The 22,771-nt window shown below is 52.2% G+C and overlaps 1 protein-coding gene across 2 annotated transcripts in view; it reads left to right on the top strand.

Annotated features, from left to right (window-relative positions):
• Window positions 1-528: 528 nt before the first annotated feature.
• SRGAP3 (SLIT-ROBO Rho GTPase activating protein 3) overlaps window positions 529-22,771 on the top strand; it is a 77,049-nt gene continuing 54,806 nt past the window's right edge. For both annotated transcript variants that reach the window (XM_068202384.1, XM_068202383.1), the window contains exon 1: window positions 529-724. In XM_068202384.1, the coding sequence (XP_068058485.1) occupies window positions 658-724 (67 nt within the window). In that variant the 5' untranslated portion in view covers window positions 529-657. The remainder of the gene's footprint in view (window positions 725-22,771) is intronic.

Genomic DNA, 22,771 nt, shown 5'->3' with positions numbered 1-22,771 from the left:
CCCTGATAAAGTGCCTTCACCACTGATGTTGCTTCTGCTGGAACGAACACTTTCTCCTTTTTTCCTTAGTTTTAACAAGGAGCGACAAATCTGCTCCAGTGCACCCGCGCTGTCCCAGCGGTGACCGGATGGTGCCGGAGCCCCGGGCTGCGGAGGGGCCGCCCCGGGAGGGGGGGACACGCGGGGAGAGCGACACATGCCGCGGGGAGGGACACGGGGCGGGACACGGGGCGATCCGCAGCCCGCGGTGCCCGAGCACGGCGGGGCCGCCCGGCCCGGGGGCGCGGCTGAGCCAGCCGAGCCGAGCCGAGCCGAGCCGTGCGGGGCAGGGGCGGTGCCGGGGCGGGGCAGGGGCTCCGGAACGCCCGCCCCGCGCGCAACCTGAGCGCAGGAGCGGCGCCAGGGCCCCGCCTCGGCCGGCGGCGGGAGCGGCTGCGCTCGGCTCGGCTCGGCTGGGCTCGGCTGTGCCCTGCCCGGCTCTGCCCTGCCGCGCTCCGCGCCCGGCGGCGCTGCGCTCCCCGCGCCGCGGGCGGTGCGCAGGGTCCCCGCGGTGTCCCCGGCGCCGCCAATGACGGCGGCCGCTGGCGGCGGCGGGGCCGCGGCCGGGTGAGGCGGCGGAGCGCGGCGGTGCCGGCGGGGCCCGCGCCCTCCCGCACGATGTCAGCGCAGGGCAAGTTCAAGAAGGACAAAGAGATCATCGCCGACTACGAGGCGCAGGTCAAAGGTGCGGAGCGCGGGCCGGTGCGGGGCGCGGCGGGGCCGCCTTTGTGTGCGGGGCGGGGCGGGGACGGGCCGGCTCCGGCCGCGGGGGCTGCACCGCCGCCCCCCGCCCCTCCCGCGCTGCGGCAGCGCCGGCCGCGGAGCCGCGGCCCCGCGGAGGCACCGGCGGGGGAGCCCCGGCCCGGCCCGGCCCTGCCCGCCGGGCGCTGCCCTCGCCGGGCGCTGCCCTCGCCGTGCGGGGCTCGGCGTGCGGGGCGGCGGTGATGGGCAGAGGTCGTTCCGCCCCCGAAGCGGCGCTGGCCGCGGCCGCGCTCCGGGGCAGCGCCCTGCGCCCACCGGGCAGCGGTGGCTGAGCGAGCCCCGGACTGCGCGGGGTCGGGGGCGCTGCCCGCGGCCTCCCGGTGCCGAGGGCATCGATCCTGCGGTCCTTATGTAAGGAAGGTCGCCTTCGTGCTCCGGCCCCTCGCCTCCAGGCCCGCAGTCATTATTATGCAAGTGCCGGTAGTGGTGCGGGGTGCGGAGCTGGGCGGCAGTCGCTGCGTTCCTGAGTGTTGGAGAGGAATAAAACTAGAGGTTTTGTCTATAGAGACCACTGAGCAGCAAATCCCAGCCTCCAAGTTAATCTTGTTTCGAAGGAAAGTTGGTACCCTGTGACACATGGCAGCTCTGCAGCCCAGGGAAGGGCTGAGCAGGTTGGAGGCAGAGGGAAATGAGCCTGTGTAACCTTTTGTCTATTGCGCACCCAAGGATTTTCGTATTGGTACCAAACTGTAGTAATGGGCATTTCTGGATAACTTAATAAATCAACTCCTTATTGCGATAATTGCTAATTCTATTAGCTGATGACAGTTCCTTTTCCCACCTTCAGACGGAGGATACTCTTAGCTGCCTTCATGCCTTTCACTTGCATTGCCTCCTTTAGTCCCCCCACTATTATATAAAACCAGCTCCACTCTCCCTTTGCTCAGTTGTTTTATATGGATATCTGTTCACCACTTCATTATATTTAAGTCCAGGACATGGTTAATTAAAAGTATAAAATAGCTTTTCTGCAGATTAACTTGTGCCTGTGCAAACTCAAGAGCTTCCATTTTTCTCCAGATCCCAGCTCGGCTGGGTGATGGCTGGGCTGCACAGACTCCGCTTGGAAAAGTCTCTGCCCAACTGCGGCAGCGCGATGCCAGAGGGAGGGATTCTGGGGAAGGGGCTGGCTGTTGGTTTCGTGCCATTGTTTACTTTCGTGAATTTCAGTCTTTTGTAGCTGGCCTCGAAGAGTGATGGAACAGTCACAACACGCCCTGCTCTGTGCCAATTACCTTTCTGCTTGTGTGTAATTTGGGCAAATTGATGTTATTGCACCCTGCAGTTAAGTAGATGAAATATTCTTTTAGTCTGTGGTATTGTTCGTTTTTTGGGAGGGGATTTGCATTTGTTCCTAGAGACTGTCCCATGGTTTCACATTATTCTCAAAGATGTCCTGGGCCCGGTGATTCCTACTTCTCAGGTGCTCAGGGTGCAGAGGGGTCACTGGAGGCAGGACTGGTTCTGAGCTGTTCCAAAAGCTTTGCTGTGGATGTCTCCAGCGTTTTTTCTGATTGTTGTTTGTGACTGGAGTACTCATGGGCCATGATCATTCTTGGCCCGGCTTCTGTAGCCTCATGGTTTCCATATGTGAGGCAGTTAATGCTGGAGTGTGTGAGGGTGTTACATTACACCACAGTGATCACGTTTTGGGCAGCTGTAATGCAGACAGTTTGCTGATGGGCCAGTAATAATTTCCTTGGTACTGTTCTGTGCATAATTACACCTCCAGGAATGTCCGATTCCTGATACAGGGTACTTGGTCTGTGTTTTCAGCTGAATAAAGGCTAATTCTTATTTTGACAGGGTGTGCCTGTAGCTGGGGAGAGCTGGGCAGTCGTGCCCCAAGGCCCGTGTGTGCTGCCCGCCCGCTGCCTCTGGGGAGGTGGCAGCTCCAGCCCTGGACACACGGGGTCTGTCGCAGGACCAGCATGGTCTTGGGGTGACCACGGTGAGGTGCAGGGGCTCCAGTCCTCGCAGCTGTGACTGGATAGCCATCACTTGCTGTCACCTCTCTGTGGGGACCAGGGTGGTCCTGATTTTCCCACCTTGCTAAACTGGGAGGAGGATAACCCCAGTTCAGAGGGATCGGTGCAGAGCTCTGCTGTGACCTGTGCTTCCTCACTAAATAGGAGCAATGTGAACAAAGGTGGCTGAGCAGGCAGGACAGCAGTTGGTCATTGCATTTGTAGGGACCCAAGGAGGGCTGGTGCCTGAGGATGCACTGCAGAAGGAGCGGGCCTTTTTGTGCTCAGTTGTGTGTTGAGTGTGCAGCCCGACATGGGCCAGGGTTTGTGATCATCTGAAGCTTCTCTGAGGCTGTGGCTGTGACCATGAACACCCACCTCCACTTGTGCACAGTTTGGTCTCTCCTGGCTTGACTGAAGAATTGGATGTAGACTACCTCATTATCCCAGATATCCTGTTTATTTTCTTCAAGGATTGAGTCATTACACTGTTCATATCTAATCCCTTGCTACCCTCGTGAAGTGATGCCCAAACCTCCAGAGGAAGACTAAAATGGAGGAGAAACAGAGATAAAGAGGGGAAGTGGTGGCAAGGGGGACTAACAACCAAAGTGTTGATACAGAAATGCTGAAATATGAAGATGATAATAGATGAAAATTTGAAGCGGTGATCTCGTACTATGGAGGATGGGCCGGGAATCTGCACACGACACAGTGCTTGTCCCCAGGGCATGGACAGGAAAATGGAAGGGAGAAAGGTGGAAAACCCTGAGTGTGAGCTCCAGGGTGTATGTCAGCATGGATGGAAGAGCAGTAACCCCAGCAGAGCTGCACTGGAAATGCATTTGAAGACGAGGTCAGAGAGGATTGGAAGTGGGCAGGGTGCTGCTGTTGCGAGGTGTCAGCCAGCGCTGGGTGAGGCGTTGATCTGCCAGCAGTGCCTCAGGTGCGCAAAACCAGAGAGAGGAGCTGACAGCACACCTGGAATGACATGGAGGGGGAAAGAAGTTACCGAGGCTGATTTCAGGGAAGTTTGGCTGAAGGCTCTGGCTGTTGGGAATTAGAGCAAAGGCTGGGGTGGCTGTCGGTAGCTGCGGGGTGGGAGCTGAGCGCTGCCCGACGTGCGGGTGCTGCAGCCTCGGGTCCAGCAATCGAGGAGCCCACGCGCTGTGTGGGGAGTGAGATTGGAAGGGGGAGGGTTGAACTGGGAATTATCTTCATGCACAGGGTGATTTATTGGCCATGATGGCTCTGTTCCTTCCCTGGAGAATTGTGTCTGCTCCTCTCATGGTGGGAGGGAGTTGTCCTGAAAATGCTTGGAAAGGTAGTGGGGGTGGGGGTGTGTGGGGCGCATGTGGGTCTGCTCGAGAGCCCTGCTGCACACGGTGTTGCTGGGCGTCTGGGAGGGCTGGGGGCTGCTGACAGGGGCTGACAGTGCTGCAGGGTGTGTGAGGCTCTGGGTCGGTGCCACTCTGCTTTTGGGAGTGGGAGTACATGATGGCTGCTGTCCGCGGCGGCTGCAGGCGCAGTTCCTGCAGCTCTGCAGAGTGTTTGCAGCCTGCCCGTGCATGGAGACCTCTCTCACCTCTCCTGCACACACGCAGCGCTGGCAGGCTCCTTCCCACGGTGCGGTCTCTCCTGTCAGTTATCCAGGGTCTGTCCTTCTCTTCTGCTGCTGCTTTGCACCCTCCAGCTGTCCAGAGAGGGGAGAGCTGGCCCCGGCACTGGCAGGAGATGCTTGCCGGATGGTACCAGAAAAGAACACTTTTAGGAGGCAGGTTTTCTTATTTGCCTTAGCCTTGCAGACAGGAGTGGTGGTGTTAAAAATAAACACCAATGGAGATATGGCTGCAGATTTACAACTGCCACATGACAGCTGCCTGCGGAATACAGAACACAGCAGATCCTTGGATGCACAATTTAAAGTGCATCTTTTGAGATATACAGGGGTTTTTTTTTGTCTATCTGGCCAGAAATCTAAATAAATGTCTCTCCCTCATTATGGTTACATGCCTGATTTGTGGCTTTAATGCAGCAAAACAAACCAGTTTTAATTATGGAGATGCAACCGCCTATGGTCCAGCATTGGCAATCTTGCAGAAAATTGCGCATTGTGTTGATTGGCTGTTTAATTTTATATTGCTTCCTGCAGTTTTGCCTTAACCCTGGCAAAACACAGGTGCCTGTGTGATCCCTCTGGCTGCTGTTGGCAGGAGACTGCTGTGCGGCAGTGGCATCCTGTGTGACTGGCAGGTGACACGGTCCTGCGTGGTCCTGGAGGTGGGGCTCTCCAAGTGGTGCATCTGCCTGCATAGTGGCACAGGGATGATTCCTTGACTTCTGTGACTCTTAGTTGCCGTCTAAATTGATAATAAAACCACAGTTTGATGGTTTTAGCATCTAAAAACACTAAAAAGATTTGCAGACTTGGGCCAAAGAAAACTAATGTATTCTTTCTCATTTTCATAAAGTTTAGGTTAATTTACCGTTGCCCATTAACTTCCTTTGACTTCTTCTATTGCAGTAGCTGCATCCCTTGTTTTGTGTCTATGTTCTTTTCCTACCTCTTGCACTTTCCCACTTTGCTCAGAAAATGTTGGGAAAATTCCCATGCCAAATCATTTTCCAGGATTCTGGTTTGCTCGGGGGAGGAGCTTTGCTTCCCAACGTGGAAAGACATCAAGGCTTGGACTTGACAGCTCATTCAATGAAATGATTCTGTGCAAGAGGGAAAGTTGCACCCCTTTGTGGGGGCTGGAGGGAAACTGCTAAGTATTAATCACAGAAACAGATAGAAGATGTCTGTTGGCTTAATTGTTGTGCTTAACAAAATGTGGGGAAGCGTCACCCAAGGGCACCCAGCAAGCCTGGTATAGCTCAGCTGGCTCTGGTGGAGCTGTCTGCAGCAGGGAGAGGATCCTGATGATTCTGATCTGCTTTCTGCTGTGAGACTTCGGGAGAGCTGCTCCACGCTGCTCCTGGCTGTCTGCACCCCTTCCCCTCAGTGGGTCTGGCAGCTGGGTTTTAGAGAGCCCTCTGTGTGTGGGCACCAGGCAGGCCATGTGCAGGGATGGCAGGGAGTTTAGACATGAGTCCTAATAAAGATTAATTGTCAGTTTCTATTGGAAAGAATTTGAATTTATCAGAGATGTTCCTGCAAAGTGCAAGTCCTGAGTGCTTCAGCAGAGGCTGGGATGGTTCAGCTGAGTCAGCAGCTCCTGCCTGTGACTGACCACCACCAGCTCTGTGCAGCTGCTGGTGGGATGGTCCATCCATCCCATCCATCCCATCCATCCCATCCATCCCATCCATCCCATCCATCCCATCCATCCCATCCATCCCATCCATCCCATCCAATCCATCCAATCCATCCATCCTCAGCAGCTCCTCCTGCTTGTCTGCATGACCAGAGGTCAGAACTGCTGGGCACTGTGTCCAGGATCATGGCTTGTCCCAGGGCAGGGATTTGGTGGCAGAAGCTGGGGGGGGGGGGTGGTCCTGCCATGCTCTCAGGTGATTTGGATACAAAATCAGGGTATTTTGATCCTCAGCCTGGCTGTATTCTTCCCTGATAGCTGGCAGGTGCCTGGGTGTGCAGCTGGCATTATTTATCAGTCTACCTCTCCTCCTGCTAACAGTAAAACCCTCTTACAACACTAATTCAAGGCCTGCAGCTAGTCGTGGTTCCAGGTGAAGAGTTTTAAGGGCCGTTAGAGTGCAGCACCAAATGCCCTTCAGGTGCTTAGCAGATCTTTATAAGCGTCTGTAAGGTGCAATGTTGTAAGTTCTGTGTGCAGTTTCAGCCCCTGTCAGGAGCAGGATTTACTCTCCCTTTTGCTGGCCTATGGGAAATGGGAGGGACCCCCTCCCCCTTGAGCTCTCAGCCTTCCTCCTGGCTGGCTTTGGCTTGGTTTCAGAAGCTGTTTGCCAGGCTACCACGTGTGGCAGCAGCAGTGACCCCTGAAATGCCCGCCTGCCTGGGACAGCTCGCACAGGTAACGCCTGGCTCGGGCTGCGAGCGCTCAGCGTGTGCCGGCGTGTTCCTCGCGCCACGCCAGCACAGCTGCCATCGAGCAATCTCCCCTTTCTTACAGCCTGGGTGGCTCTGTAGTCTGACTGTTGATTTAATCCCAGGAGGCTTTTGCTGAGCTGCCAGCAAGCCCTCCTCCTGAAAAGGTGAATATTCCTTCCTAATTACTGTTGTGCTGCGGGTGCCCCACCTCTGTGTGCGCGTGGTGTGTGCCACAGCAGAGGCTGAGGACAGGAGGCGGGTGAGCAGTGTGAGTGCGGGGTGCTGGAGGGCTGTGCCTGTCACTGCTGACCTCCTTGGGGCTGCCAGCCTGTGCCCCACGCTCCTGCTCTGGGCCTGTGCTTATTGGATGCGCTGTACGCTGTTCACGTCTTCAAGAGCCTGATTTGGAAACTTGTCCCTGACAAACTGGCCTGAGATAACTTACTTTAGTCTCCCTTTCCTCTCTGTAGGGCAGTTGCAGTGGTTTGGACAGAGGCAGCCACCGAGCAGTGTATTGCAACATGCAATTTCAAGAGAGGAAGTGGAGTATCAAAATAAAACTAGTGCGGGGGTTCGTGTGGGCTGTGGTGTGTTCCCTGGGCCGGACCCAGTCGGCGTGATGGGGCTGCATGTTCCTTACTGCCAGGGTGCTGTGGGACTGTTTGATGCCTGTGGTTTTCCAGCAGCTTGGCTTTAGAGTTCACGTGAGAAATGGGAAATGGCCCCATCACAGTGCAGCAGCCAGCGCTGCCAGGCCAGGGACTCACAGCCCTGCTGTTTGTCCCAAGGTTGTGCTGTTTCTCCCAGGGTTGTTGGGGCTCAGCAGTGAGGAGACAGCTGGGAGGATGGCTGAAGTAGGGAAGGAGAGGTTTTAAAGCCTCCTTAATTTAAATATTCCCCTTTGTTTTACCAACACAAAAGGTGTGCCAGCATAATCCCAGAGTGGAAGCTGGTGCTTCCCAGCCTCTTGTGGAGGTGGGTCCCCAAAGTCAGCTCTGCAGGCACAGCGTTATCAGAGGGGAGCAGCAGCAGTGCCTCTGGCTGGTGTTCACGTGGCTGTTGGGACATGGCTGTGCAGTGGTGTATGTGTCTGTCTGTCTGTACTGGGTGGGTTCTCCAGTTTGGGAACCTCTGGCCCGGGAGGGATTGGCGACCGGAGAGCTGGGAACGGGGCAAAGCTACTGCTGTCAGTCTCTTGTTTACATGTGCTGTTGAGCTGCCTCAAACAATCTGCCTCCCAGAAGTGTTTCTGTTAGCTTTCCAAATGTGCTTTCCTGGCTATGAAGCTGTGCTGATGTTCAGGGAGGTTCTCTGTGTGGTGCTGCAGGTTTTAGTCTGGAAACTGCAGAGTTTGGGAAAATTACACAGCCACACTGTGTCCAGCAGCTTCCAAGAAGAATTTGCATTGGTATTGGTAGCTCTTCTTGCCTTTGAAGTTGGAGTATAGTTTTGAAGAGGGCAAAAAACCTTCAACTTTTTCACCTCAGCCTTTGGGAGGAGCAGTTTTGGCAAGAGATGGCAGTCACTGGAATGTGTCTGGCTTCCCAAAGTGGCTCTGGAAAACATTGCTCCATCTTGTAGCAGTGGCAGGTGTGCAGGACAGCTGAGGAGCTTGCTGCTGGAAGGAGCGTGGAGTTGAATGGTCTCAGTGTCTGTACCAGCTGGGAGAGGAGAGGGTGTTACTCCTTGGTTGAGCATCTCTGATGTCCTGCCTCAGGTTGAGGAGAGGGAGCGCTGCTCTTTGGGATTCTGTTCATGCTGCTGCTTCTGGGAGTGCTCAGGGCTGCAGCCCCCCAGGGCAGGGAATTTATCCATGTGGCTTATGCCTTGGTTATTTCTGGAGACAGCAAAGCGAGCTGTCGCGGTGGGGTGAAGCTGGTGCTGTTTTACTCGGGCTTGTACTTTAAGTGTAAATATTTAGGAAGACAGAAGGATACAGACGTGTAATTATTGACTGGAGTTCAGGAGATGGAGGATTGATTTTAATGATTCCCATTAAGGGAAGAGGGAATCTGGTTTTCCATGGCTTTTCTTCATCTGTTAGTCCAACTTTGTGGAACAGTGTTGCATGCAGCAGGACTGCAGTAGAAGGCCCTGTCATGGACTTGCTGAAGTGTAGTGGCTTCTCCTTCACCATGACAGAGCCCAAAGATCTGTTTTCTTCTTTCTGCTTTGTTTGCTGGAAGAGTCGTTTGCGGTCTTGCTGCTTTGTTTGTTTGGAGAGTCGTTTGTGGTCTCCAGGCACTTCTGTGGCACAGTGAGAGCCCGAGGGGATGTTGTGTGCTTGGAACTTTAAGAGGAGATGATCTCGAGAACAGATCTAAGCTCGAGATCATCAGTTTGATAATTTTAGGTCGCTGGCCTCATGTGTGTGCTAAGTTTTTCTCTCTGTCAAATGTGCTGATAAATCAGCAGTTGCTTCACGGTAATAACATGGGTGTTGGTAAGGATGGAAAATGCTTCCCCTGCTACTCTACTCATGGTGCAAGCTGGGTACCCAGATCAGCTAAATGCTTTCCTGAAACTTTCTGTGTGTGCAGCCTTATGGCTGCCAGCAGCTGGGATCCGAGGGAGCTCACACAGGGAGCGCTTTGGAACATCACTGTCCGTGTAAAGCTCTGGCTCAGAGCCTGGCTACAATAGGTAGCACTGGCTGTCCATCCCTCGTGACCTAATGGCTCTAAATGCACGGGGTTTGGAAAGGAGTTTGTTTAAATCTCCACTCCCTTTTCTTATACTTCATGGAAATTGGATCCTCATGATACTTTAATCATTGAGATTGTGGAACTCATGGAAGAGTAAGGACAAGAGATCAGACTGTTGGTGTGGCAGCCTGAAGCTTTTGTGTTGGCAACGACTTCAGAGACAACTGAAGATTTTCTCTGTGTGGAAACAGGTTAATTGATCTTTGGGAAAAGCCTAAACGATGTTTCATTCAAGAGAGCTTGTTAGTGTTGGGAATGTTAAAGATACAGACTTGCATCTGAGCTGGAGAGAGCGAAATCCTGCTGCCATTTGGCAGTGTTGGCAGCAGAGCGGGACTGAAGCTGCAGGAGAGCTTGAAGGTGGGAGCTGCCAGAGGGGGATGTCCGCACAAGGCTTTGCCTCCTGACCAAGTCCTGTGTGGGAATGTTGCCCTGGAGTGGAATGCAGCGTGGATCAGTGGGCTGTGGCTTAGGACAAGATGGGAATGGTGTGGAAAATGCTGTGTTTAGCTGCTCAGTTAGTGCAGGAGGAAATGCTGCTGGCAAGATTATCCTGCCAATAGCAGCGAGTATATTTAGCTTTTTCTTAAAATCCCCATCCAGTGCTCCTGCCTGCCCTCAGAAGCTGATTAGTGATGCTGAGCAGGTGACCCGTGCTCACTGTGGAGCTGTATCACTGGACCTTGTGAGCCAGGTGGGGATGTCTGTTCAGTGGTGTCTCTGGAAGGGTGCTGTGGGCCACTGACCAGCAGGGACTTCCACTGGATGGAGATATGCCCCCAGCTGATGGAGATGTATTTGGCCTTCTAAGAAAATCTCATTGTAGGCACCTGTTCTTGCTCCTCTGTTATTTGGGAGAGTGTGCTGATTCCTCTGGAAGGACACTGTGCCCTAAATGACCCTTAAGTAGTGGGGAAGTCCTCCTCTAGCCAAAAGAGAGAGAATTTAATTTGAAAATATGCTCAGCTGCTGTCAACCATGTCACTGTGGGTTTAAGAAAGTCCTCTGGAGAGGGTGAGATGTCTCCCATGGACTGTGGCCTGTGGTGCTTCTTGCCCTTGGGATCATGTGCCAAAATCCCTGCTCACAGGAGGGATCTTGCAGTGTTAGGAAGGAGTTATGGTGATCCTTCACCTTGCTCCTCATCCTGCAGTGGCTGAAGCCTGTCCACACCCACCCCTCCAGCAGGACCAGTCAGGGGAACTGCTCCTTTGGCATGTCCCTTCCTGTAGGTAAAAATCCTTGTTGGTTGTCATACCGAGGGCCTCGGCAGCCAGCTGTGTGCCCCTGGGTGCTCCCTGCTCACCAGGAGGGTGTTTGCCCAGGGCAGCTCAGTGCAGCCACTCTGCCACCACAGGCTGGAGTACTGTGGGCTGCTTTTGTTTTGCTTTTTTTTTTTCTTTTGTTTAATGTTTTTTTCTCTTCCAAAGTGGGCATGTTTTCCAAAAGGGTGAGTACTTTTACCATCAATATTATGTACAGTGAAGCATGCTGAGGCCAGCACAAGTGAGTATCACGCTTCAGGGTGGAATGTGATTGCTGGAGAGATGAGAAAACAAACTTCCCTGTGCAGAGTACACAATTGGCTGGATATGTTAGAGTTTCACCTGCAGCATCGAAGCAGTGCTCTGAGAGGCCACTGGGTTTAGTTACCCTGCACGTCTGTAAATACCCGTGTAATGGCTTCAAGGCAGTTGAGAGTATTGGTGGCTGTGTTTTCCCAGCGCTTCCAAGAGCAGCACGGGGCAGGAGGGTAGTCCTGGGAGCAGGACAGCAGTGGGGTCCTGTGGCAGGCACATTCTTCTCTCTCTCAGGATTTTTTCATAGAGAAGCACAGAGGACAGAAAGAGAAAACAATTTCTATTTCTGCTCCTTGTTTTTCCCATGTGGAATGTGTTTGGAGAATTGTTTCCCTGGGGTGATTGCTTGGTTGGGTTCTGGTGAGGATTGTTTGATCAGATGGCCAATCCAACCCACCTGTGGCTGGGCTCTCAGAGAGGGGCACGAGTTGTGAGGAGTTAGACATGGTAGGTAGAACAAGTAGGTTTGTAGTGTTAGTATCTCCTTTAAATGGTATATTAATGTGTTATAGCATAGTTATAATAAATAAACCATTCAGCCTCTGAGCTGGAGTCACACATCAGCATTTCTCCCCACCGAGCTCACCTGCATTTACAGTAGGGTCCCAGCCTGTGCCCCGTCCTGTGGCCGGGCAGTGACCCTGTGGGGTGAGCCCGGGGACCCTGAGCCCAGGGACCCTGTGCTGGGCTGTGGGGATCAGCCCCCAGCCCAGCTGCTGCTCCCTGGGGAGCACAGAGCGTTCCTGGCTGTGGGGAAATGGATGGAGCTTCCCCAGCACAGTGCTCACCTTCACGTGGAGGAGATGTGCTGCAGCTCCGGGAGGAGCAGGCTGCAGCCTGAGCTGGCAGCCCTCGGGGGTGGGAAGTGCTGGCTCCTGAGGTGGGGTACAGAAATCCCGATGGCCTGGGAGAGCTCTTTTGTTGTGTCACGCCTCAGGGAACCTCAGGGAACCTCAGGGAACGTGAGCTGTGTCTGGATGGGGCTGGGCATCACCAGGGACAGAAGGAGAAGCGGGCTCGTCGTAGGGGCCGTTGTGCAGCAGGTGCCCCGGGAGGGTGCAAGGTGTGCCTGCACTCTGTGCTGCACCCAGTGAAGGGCGCCGTCCTGCTCGGACCCTTGGAATTGACTTCTCCAGTCACAGACAGAAACTCTTGTATTCTGCCAGCTTTTCCTTTAATCATTCTTGGTTTTATTTTCCATTAAACGCATTAAATGTTTTGTAGGGGATTTCCTATTGCCCTGCTCTTTTTTACCACTAAAGTGAATGGGACTTCTGCTCTGGTAATAAATGAACATGGAAATCAGGATCTCCACTGTAATTGGATTTTTCAAATAGCTCAGGAAGAGCCTGAAGGAAGTGTGGCGAAAAAGAGTTGTAATTTGGAATAGATCAAGTAACCTGGGAATCAAACTCTCAGTAGGTTCTTTCAAAGCATTTTTTTGTTTCTTTTAACATCCTTGCTGGATCGTGTTCTGAGTGACTCATGCCTTTAAAGCATTTTTTTCCTGCATGTTTTTTCCTGCTTGTGCGCTCTTGACCTACTCTTGCTAAAATTCCTAAAGAAATACTAAGTAAACATATTGTAAGTGAAAATGTCATATTCTAAACCCCTGGAAGTGAAATCATTACAAAGAGTACTCAAGTATTATTGTTCTGCAGGATGGCAGCGTGAGATGCACTGTTGAAATAACAATAATCTGTTCCGTGGGAGAGGTCAGCTCCAAACTAAGGGGGAGTGGGAAGAAGAGGAAAAAAGAAATGCACACTCTGCCTCTCCTAATCACACGCATGTACTCGTGCATCCCTGGGACTGTGTTGTTGATGTAGCTGCCTACTGCTTTTAAATGCCTGTCCAGGGCAGGGAGGAGACATCTGTGTTGCATGGGAGAGGAGCCTGGAGCAGATGGTGTACCTTTCTTAAGGCTCTGGATGGAAGGAAGCAATTTTGCAGGATACAAAGCTGGAGAGTAACTGCAGAATTAAACCTTCATTGGGGGTTTAGTGGCGGTTGGTCATGGAAAGAGTCCCAGGTTGTGTCCCCAGGATTTCCGTGACCCTGAGAGCTGGGTGCAAGCCCCGGCTACCCCGCTGGTTTCTGGTGCGTGTGGTCTTGTTGGTGTGCCAAGAATTTACGTGCAGGCTGGACACATTGTCACTGTGAGTTTGCTGCAGTGTCCTTGTCTGTGGTGTACATCACAATGACAATGAAAAAGACATTTATGGTCACCAAGCTAACTGCTGAGCCTGAAGCAATTCAGGGTGGCAGTACACCTTTGGAAGAAAGAAAAAGATCTTCAGTGTCCTCTTTCACCTTTTTGGGGTCTTCACCAGGCTGTATGTGTCCAGAGTTTGTTGGGAAGAGCTCCTTGTCCCCAGTCTTTGTGTGAAGTCTCAGGTTTCCCAGTAGCTCATCTCTCTCTGTCAGCCTGCATGCAGATGACTTGCCAGGACAGAAGGACAGCTGGTCCTTGCAGGCTCTGAATTGCCAAGGTGTTCGCTGTGGCTCCAGCTGCAGCTTCAGCGGGCACCCAACATCCTCGACTTCTGGGATCAGCCTGGCAGTGCTGCTGAGCTTTCCTGCTCTCCTGCCTTGCAGAACTGTCCCAGCTGAAGCCATGCGTGTGACTTTGGTGGCACTGCCATCGCTCCCCTCTGCTGTTGTCCCGAAGTGCTGCCTGCTTGGTCTTGCACTGTGGGGCTCTCTAATTGTTGTTTGTCATCGCGGGATTTGCTTGTTCTAAAACCAATTACAACCTGACAAAACTGATCTGCCTTATTTACAAATACATCCATCTGGTCGTGGATTGCCTGATAGCGCTGCCAGAACAATGTGAGGCCCTGGTTGCTGCTGAGTTACCAAATGGTTCCTGTGCCATGCCTGCAGCTCTGCTGCACGGGGGCTCCTTGCGGGACGGGGGCATTAGTGATTAAAGTGACAAATGCTGTGTAAGCAGGAGAGGTAAAGCAGTGTGTGCTGTGTCCTGGCCGCGCGAGGAGCGGTGTGGTGGAGGTGCTGCTGCAGAGCAGCTGCACAGCACCATCGCCTGCCCTGCTGCACCTGGCACCACGCGGCTGCCGGGCGAGCTCTGCCCTGCTCACTGGGCAGCTGTCAGAAGGATGCACACGCCTGGGAGCTGGGAAGCTGGAAGCCTGGACTGTTTGGAAGGGGCTGCTGGTGGGTGCCACTCGGGTGGGTGTTCTGTGCCCTTTGGCTGCTGCAACAGCCGTGGGAATCCAGATTGCGAGATCCCACCTGAGGGAAGCTGGCCGATCCCTAATCTTCCAGAAACCTGTTTGATAACTGAGGCAGGACTGGATTCCTCCTTGGAAGCTGTAGTCTCAGAGTAGGGTTTGTGTAGGCAAGAGGAGGTGGAAGGTGCCTGGGGTGCGAGACTCTGATTTCTGTGTGTTCCTGAAACTCAGCTTTGAAAAGGCTCAAAAGAGGAGAAAAATGAATGGCTGGTGTCGGGACATTGGAGATAAAAACCACCAGATCTGGTAGCTGAAACTGTTTCAGACTATTTTAGTTTTCCTACGAATGTTCAGTTGCAGCTTAAAAAAGAACTGAGACATTGTGAGTCAGTTCTGATTTCACCCTTGGGCCAGCAGTTCAAAGCTGAATATAGTGAATTTCAGAAGCCTTCACTAACAGCCTCTGTTCCTTGTTTACTCTGTGTGTGGCCCACAGAGGGGAGGAGACACAGAGACATACGTATGTTTGTTTATATACACTTGTAAACAAATATAGCACGAGGAAAACAGGGAAGAGTTGCCCCTCTAAAATAAGTAATTGAGATTAATGTGTCTGGGTTTTGGCAAGTAACTGGAGGTGAACAAATTAGTTATTGTGAATAACTGATATGAGAAATTCAGACCTGTTTGTTTGCGATTTATCTAGGAATGAAGTTTAACTTTTATGTTTATGAATAATCACTCGGTTTTTCTCTGGCTGGCTGAAAACTGAAAATTCATAAATTGGGATTAACTGTCAGTACAGAATACTGCAATCTGTATAGGAAAACCTGTGTTTACATGGATCTAAGTTTTTTTTGATTCTCCATCACCATAGTAACAAAAGATTTTCCATAAGGGTGAGCTAGTCTGGCAATGGGAGTGAGGTAGGACATTCCCATTTTACCTCCAGACCTCTGAACGTTCTTTCACCTCTTAGCTCAGATTTTTACTACCACATTAATGTGGGCTTTTGATGATGGGATTTTTGCAATTGGTGACAGTTACCATGCTGAAACTGGTATTTGTGTTATAATCCATGGTTTCCCCAATTCTCAGCAGTACCTGGTTCCTGTTAACAGGTTTTTCATAAGAATTTTTCTGTAATTTATTAGAGACAAATAACAGCCCTTTGATTTTCCTCTTCTTTCTCCTAGTAGCAGACCATAGTTCAAAGCTGAAAATCTGGGGGGCTCTTCTGTTCACCCAGAGAGAGAAAAGAATGTTATGGGGAGTTATGGGGGCTGGTTGTGGGCACTCTGGGGCTGTGCTGGTGAACCCTGCCAGGGATCAGGGGCACTCTGGGGCTGTGCTGGTGAACCCTCCCAGGGATCATGGGCACTCTGGGGCTGTCCTGGTGAACCCTCCCAGGGGTTGTGGGCACTCTGGGGCTGTCCTGGTGAACCCTCCCAGGGATCATGGGCACTCTGGGGCTGTCCTGGTGAACCCTTCCAGGGATCAGGGGCAGTCTGGGGCTGTCCTGGTGAACCCTCCCAGGGGCTGTGGGCACTCTGGGGCTGTCCTGGTGAACCCTCCCAGGGATCAGGGGCACTCTGGGGCTGTCCTGGTGAACCCTCCCAGGGATCATGGGCACTCTGGGGCTGTCCTGGTGAACCCTTCCAGGGATCAGGGGCAGTCTGGGGCTGTCCTGGTGAACCCTCCCAGGGATCATGGGCACTCTGGGGCTGTCCTGGTGAACCCTCCCAGGGATCAGGGGCACTCTGGGGCTGTCCTGGTGAACCCTCCCAGGGGTTGTGGGCACTCTGGGGCTGTCCTGGTGAACCCTCCCAGGGATCATGGGCACTCTGGGGCTGTCCTGGTGAACCCTCCCAGGGATCAGGGGCACTCTGGGGCTGTCCTGGTGAACCCTCCCAGGGATCATGGGCAGTCTGGGGCTGTCCTGGTGAACCCTCCCAGGGATCAGGGGCACTCTGGGGCTGTCCTGGTGAACACTGCCAGGGATCAGGGGCACTCTGGGGCTGTCCTGGTGAACTCTCCCAGGGGCTGTGGGCACTCTGGGGCTGTCCTGGTGAACCCTCCCAGGGATCATGGGCACTCTGGGGCTGTCCTGGTGAACCCTCCCAGGGGTTGTGGGCACTCTGGGGCTGTCCTGGTGAACCCTTCCCGGGATCATGGGCACTCTGGGGCTGTCCTGGTGAACACTCCCAGGGATCAGGGGCACTCTGGGGCTGTCCTGGTGAACCCTCCCAGGGATCAGGGGCAGTCTGGGGCTGTCCTGGTGAACCCTTCCCGGGATCATGGGCAGTCTGGGGCCGTCCTGGTGAACACTGCCAGGGATCAGGGGCACTCTGGGGCTGTCCTGGTGAACACTGCCAGGGATCATGGGCAGTCTGGGGCTGTCCTGGTGAACCCTCCCAGGGATCATGGGCAGTCTGGGGCTGTCCTGGTGAACCCTCCCAGGGATCAGGGGCACTCTGGGGCTCTCCTGGTCCCCAGTGTCCCTGCCCTCCCAGGGATCATGGGCACTCTGGGGCTGTCCTGGTGAACCCTCCCAGGGATCATGGACAGTCTGGGGCTGTCCTGGTGGCCCTCCCAGGGATCAGGGGCACTCTGGGGCTCTCCTGGTCCCCAGTGGCTGTTGAGGGGGTGCTGGCTTTGGCCAGGTCCCTCACAGCCCCACCATCCAGTGTGTTCTGGTGCAGCCGGCTGTGGAGATGCTCCAGAGGAGCCTGGGATTGTACAGTGCTGTTCACATGGGCACTGGTTTTGTTCACTAGTTTTAAGTCCAAATAGAAAATTGTATTCCTGTTGATGAATCTTCTCCTTGAAACATAATTTTCTGGCTTTGTATAATGCAGCTGTTCCTTATCTCAGTAAAATGTCCTGGCTGGAGGCAACTTATTGGATGTAATTTATAAGCAAAGGCATCTTGTGACATTTTTTGGGAGAGGGAGAGAGAAAATTATCCATTAAAATTTACAGTAAAATTTTTAGGATAAACCAAATGAACTTTTAAAAATTTGCTTATAGTTATTAATGAAAGCTATGGCTAAATTTAGGTGAGTTCTTTACGCATTCCTTAGTTTGGACAACTGCTCTGCTTTGTTTTATTCAGTTTCAGCATTCATTTGAATGAAAAGCTCCTAAGTTAAAGGGAGATTTTTTTCCCACTGAACTAATTCCTCAGAGTTTGCAATTAGTCTCTAATAAGAGGCAGTCACCTAATATATAGACGTTATTTCTGGGAAATATTAACGTGTAGCCTTCCACCTTTTCACTGAAGTGCTTGTAATTTTATTAGTAATTCACATTTTAAGTTTTAAAATAAAAGCAGGCCATCTCAAGTTTGCTCTTCAGAGTTCCAGCATGTTAGAAATACACAGTTGTTTGTAAGGGCCCTGGACGTTTTCTTGCCTGCTTAGCCTCGCGGCCAGTCTGTCCGCAGCCGGTGCCTTCCTCAGCCCCAAGGTGTGTTCCTCAATCAGTTCCCGAGGGCCGCGCTGTGGTTTTCCCCGGACAGGGAGTGAGCACCAGGCCACCAAGGTAGGGCCGGGGAGCGCGGCTGTGGCTCCGTGTGCTGGGACAAACGCTGCTCCCTGCCCGCCTGCCGGAGCAGCGGCTGGCTCCTGGGAGAGCTTCCGCGCCTGTGGCCCTGGGTACCCGCGGCTGGACGCTTTTTGCAGCAGGGACCGCGCTTTCGGGCGGTTTGCGAGGGCACTGCTGTGGCTTTCTGCGGCGGCTGGGAGGGCAGGCGGTGACATCCCTTGGCTCCGTGGGAACGCTTGCTCAGCCGAAAAACTTCCCTGTCGCCTCTCTTGGGTATCTTTGTGTCTTCCTGGCGGAGCAGGCATCTTTACACGTGCTCCTCCCGCCCGTAGATAAAACCCTGCAGTGCTGGGAGCCCTGACAGAGCCCTGGGACTCTGTGGACTGATTTGGTACTTTTTTCCCAGTACTGAAACCAAGTTTTATTTTGCGTGAAGGAGGCGGCTCTTCCTGCGTTTTCCTTGGTGCTTGTGAAACGGGATTCTCTGAGGCGATTGCTTCGGAGAAATGACATTTTCCTGTGAGTCCGGCTGTGTCCTGGGTGCAGGAGGCAGTCAGTCTGGCAGTCCTCCAGCTGGAGTGTGCGACTGGCGCGTTCAGGGGAGCTCTGAGCGTGGCTGAAGGATGCTGCGTCTGCTCAGAGGGAGCTCGAGGGGCTGCAGAGACAGGCAGCAGGACTCTCCTGAAGTTCAGCAAGGGAAGTGCCAAGTCCCGCAAGCCGTTTTCCCCCAAAAGATGGGGAAATAGCCCTTGTAGTCTCCCTGTATTGTTACAAGTTACATTTCTTAAAAAGCACTCTAATAAAATAATGGTGGGCTGCTCTCTAACTGGATTTAAAATGCTTCTTGTAATTCACTAATGCATTTCCCATCGTGTTGCCTGAACGTATGCTGGGACTTTGAGGAGGCAGCAAATGCAAGTTGCAGAGAATTCCGAATGGCCATTTATTTTAATCGGGCTCTTAGTTCTCACTTGGAGTTTCCTGCCATTGCTGAGAAGGCTTAAGCATTTCTCCTTGTTCTTGTGTGCCGTTTAATCCTGTGAGTGTGTGGAGGCCCCCCTAGATCGTGCTGTGTGAAGCCATTCAGTTCAATAGTTTAATGGAGGTGATAGAGGTTGGATGCTTGCCCGGGGCACAGCCTGTGGGGCCAGCTCGGGGCCACTTCGTGGTGGGGTCTGAGCTGGTTCCTGGCCTGAGGGACCCGGGGTGTGCTGGCACCAAGCTCTGCCTGGCCATGGAGCAGCGCACTGAGAGTCCATGACAAGTACTTATACAACCCTCTGCTTGCGTCGTCTTGTTGGCAACATCTTTTGTCTTTTTCTTGTTGGTACTATCTTCCTTCTCTTTTTGTAGTATCCTGTCTCTTTATTAGTATAAATTCCTATAGAATTTTGCTAAGAGCAGGCCAGCCAGTCTTTGGCAAGATGGAGCTTTAGACAAAGAGCAGGAGCTGTGCTCCCGTGTGTGCCTCCTTGCTGAGCAGAGTAGCTCTGTACTCCTGCAGGAAGGACACAGCTGTTCTCCCTGTCCTGCTGTCAGCACTGTCCCCTTTACCAGGGACCCTCATCGACAGGAGCACTCAGTGCTGGTGAAACTTAGCATTTTGTCCTATTTTGCATTTATTAGCATACACTGATTATTCATAGGAATAATTACCCTTTACCAATTCACATTAATTTAGGTGGCTTTTGAAAAGCAATCAAGAAGAGTGGGAATGATAATGCATCAAAGGCATATGGCACAGAAGAAATAGGGCGCATTTTACGTAATGACCATGTCAAGACACTGTCAGCTTTTCCCTTTGGACTGCAGTCATTAGAACCCACTTTGATGGTTGTGGCTAAAGGCCACGATGTGCTCCCTACCTCAAGTTGATTCATGCCCTTTGTCTCGCTTCTGTGTCCCTTCAGAAAGGAACAATGTCATTTTGGGGGGGACAGCATGAAAACAGACAAAACCACGTACTAGGTCATTTCTCCTCTCCAAAGTGCCTTGCCTGTCCCTGCACAGGTAGGGTTAAATTCTCAAGTGCTTTTATTATCAAGGAGCACATGAAGCTTGGCAGATACAGCAGATTCTTGTTCACCCTCAGCCACAGGGAAGAGCCCTGGAGTCTTCTTCATGGCCAGGGCCAGCGTGTTTCTTTTGCAGGGGAGAAGGTCTTGCCAGTACAGTCAGATCTTGGGCGTGTTTGGAGGGTCACACACCTGTGCAGGGCTGTGAAGTGTTACCCTCTCAATCATGGTGAGTCTTCTCTGACTTGGAACTAGGCAATGGAGACGAAATTCCGAGTGTCACGTGGGACTCGTGGCCTAAAAGTACTGACTGTGATCTTTTGCTCTGGTTTACAGATGCTGCTCTGAAAGCCAAATGTGATGTGATGAAATAAGAGTGCCTTGGTAGACACAGATGAGAAGTGAGTAATCCTTAGAGAAGGGCAGGAAAAGGCAGGGTTCAGTTCAGGTCAGAGGATAGGCTGAGCAGTGGTCATATACATTTTGGAGGAGGAGAGCAGCAAGCATATATAGGGTTGGTGTTTGTGATGCCTCAGTGGTTAAAACCTTGTTTTGTCAATTCAGGGAGATAAATTCTCCCATTTTTCAAATGAGCCTGAAACTGCTCCTGTGCAGATTGGTACAAGTGTTGATCGGCTGGTGCTGCTCGGCAGGAGCAGCTCCACAGCCCAGTGTGGCTCCAGTCAGTGTTGGCTGCTTGCAGTGAGCACAAGTCATCCCTCATTGGGAGTGTCTCACAGAAGGAATGGCTCTCGCACGGAAAACAAACACTAGTGAGCTGTGGTAGATACAGCTCCAGGATTATTTTGCTGACATTGTCAGAATTTTAGTAACTGAGGAGAACTCTCCATTGAGGAACATTTGCAGGGGGTTGGTTACACACTTCATGTGCAGGGAGGGGTGGGTGTCAGTTCTATTAGTCTGGAATAATGTGTTGTCAGGAGATACGAAACTGGGATACTGCTCAGGCTGGCTCTGTGGGTTCTGCTGCACGTCATTCGTGCACTGTTCCGCATTCCATGTGCATTATTTTGGGCTAAATAAGTAAGCCCCTGAGTTCATCACTGCTTCAGCTTTGTGCTGTCAGATGGGAATGAGGACACACTCTGAGTCTGTGTCATGGAGTGGGACTTGTTCCACCAGAGACTTGTGGTAAAGGAGGAACACAGTTACTGCAGGGTTGGAGACTTCTGTTTATTCCTGGCACTGATGGCAGGATGTAATCATAAAATTAGGAATTCGTGTGAGGAACAGTGACAGCATGCTGCCACCTTTATTTGTTTGAAATTTTGTATCTAAAAGAATCTGTTTACAGCATAAGGAGAAGAGGAAAATACAGTTTTCTACCAGAAGTGCTTCATTATTTCATTTGATTTATAAATTATTTGATAAGCATGGATGTGCAATAGCAAAGAATACTTAAAAAGAAAAAGATTGTGAATGTTTTCTTTCACTTTGGGATCTGAACTCATGAGACTCCCTGTCTGGAACCTCAAGAATTCCTTGGACTATGCCATGCTTACCTTTTGGCAGCAGTAGGTGCAATTCCAGGGGGGATTTTAGTCCATAAAGGGCTGTTGAACATTGATGGTGAGCTGTTCACATGGGCGGGTTTGTCTGGTTTGTGCCAAGATGGGCAGAGATGGTTTGGAAGCAGGGAGGAAACGTTGTCCCCCGCGTGTCTAAGATCCACTGCTGTGCACAGGGGTTTGGGCTGAGACCCAAATGTGCTGGGGACCCAAATGTCCTGCCCCTGTGCACGGAGGGAGAACAGACCCATCCCCACCTTTGCAGGCTGCCTCTTGTCTGCCCACACACCTGGCTTGCTCATCTTGCTCGAGAGACAAGAGGGGGCTTTTTACAGTGGGGAGGTTTAGGCTCCAGTTCAGGTCTAGCTGAGTGAAGAGATGGGGCTAAACATAGCTCAGAATCACGTAAATGGGCAATTTGATGTGTGGGAGAGAATGAGACTAACACATGGGGCAAAGGAAGGAAAGGCTGGCTCTTGGGAGGAGCCCAAGGGACCCTTGCTCTCATCCGAGCGGGTGGTGATGGGTGTCTCAAAGGCAGAGGTTAAAGGTGCCTCTGAAGGAGCTGCTGAGCTCCCCGTGAGAAAGGAGCAGCCCCTTTGTGCTGCTGCTCCCCGGGATAAATGATACCAGAGGGAGCACAAAGGGAGCTCTGCCCCCGGAGCGGAGTTGGCAGAGGTGTGAGGAGGAGCCTGGTGGTGGGCAGCTGCGCAAGAGAAGCTCTTGTGCCTATTCTGCCATTTTAAGGGGGTGAGGTTGTGGCTGATGCCTTCAAAATGCAGGAGGGTTAGAGCAGAAGAGAGAACACGTGTTTGGAATGCTCCCAGAGTGTAACATATTGCACATGTATTATGTAGGCTTGGGAAATGATGTTTAAAGTAGCTGAGCCCACAGGCTACTTGGACAAAGCAAATATCAAGACCATTAAGTTCTCCTCTTGCTAAGCTTGACTTGTCCTTGCTATTAAGGTCATTTCAGTGCGTATTTTGATAACTGTGAGGTTTCTGTGTAACAACTTTGTGCTTGAAAATTTTTAAAAATCAGTTGGAAAACATTTTGCCAGATTTTTGTCAAGCTGTCAGTGAGGGCTTTGTTACATGCAGGAATGATAGAGAAACACTTTTGAAAGTAATTTTTCTTCTTTTTCACTCTTAGGCTGACAGATCAGGAGAAGCAGCTTTTCTGGTCACGCAGGTCAAGCAGAGAGAGGGAGTAGTTCTCAGAGGGACTGCAGGTGTGGTGCTGGGTTGGAGGGGTTGAGAGCCTGTCAGTCACTGCAGGGAGTGCACAGGGAGCATCAGTTCCGTGTGTTTTTATAAGCCTGTTCCAGTGTCAAACCCTGTCCTAAAAATGTGCTAAAATTGCCTGAGGGTATTGACCCCTTAAGGTGATCCCAGGGCCCAGGGAAGTTCAAGATTTCTG

Source organism: Anomalospiza imberbis, chromosome 11, assembly GCF_031753505.1.
Source record: "Anomalospiza imberbis isolate Cuckoo-Finch-1a 21T00152 chromosome 11, ASM3175350v1, whole genome shotgun sequence".
In the NCBI taxonomy this organism is placed as follows: Eukaryota; Metazoa; Chordata; class Aves; order Passeriformes; family Viduidae; genus Anomalospiza; species Anomalospiza imberbis.
The sequence above is the reverse complement of the archived record's forward strand: the minus strand, read 5'-3'. Positions and strand labels throughout refer to the sequence as shown.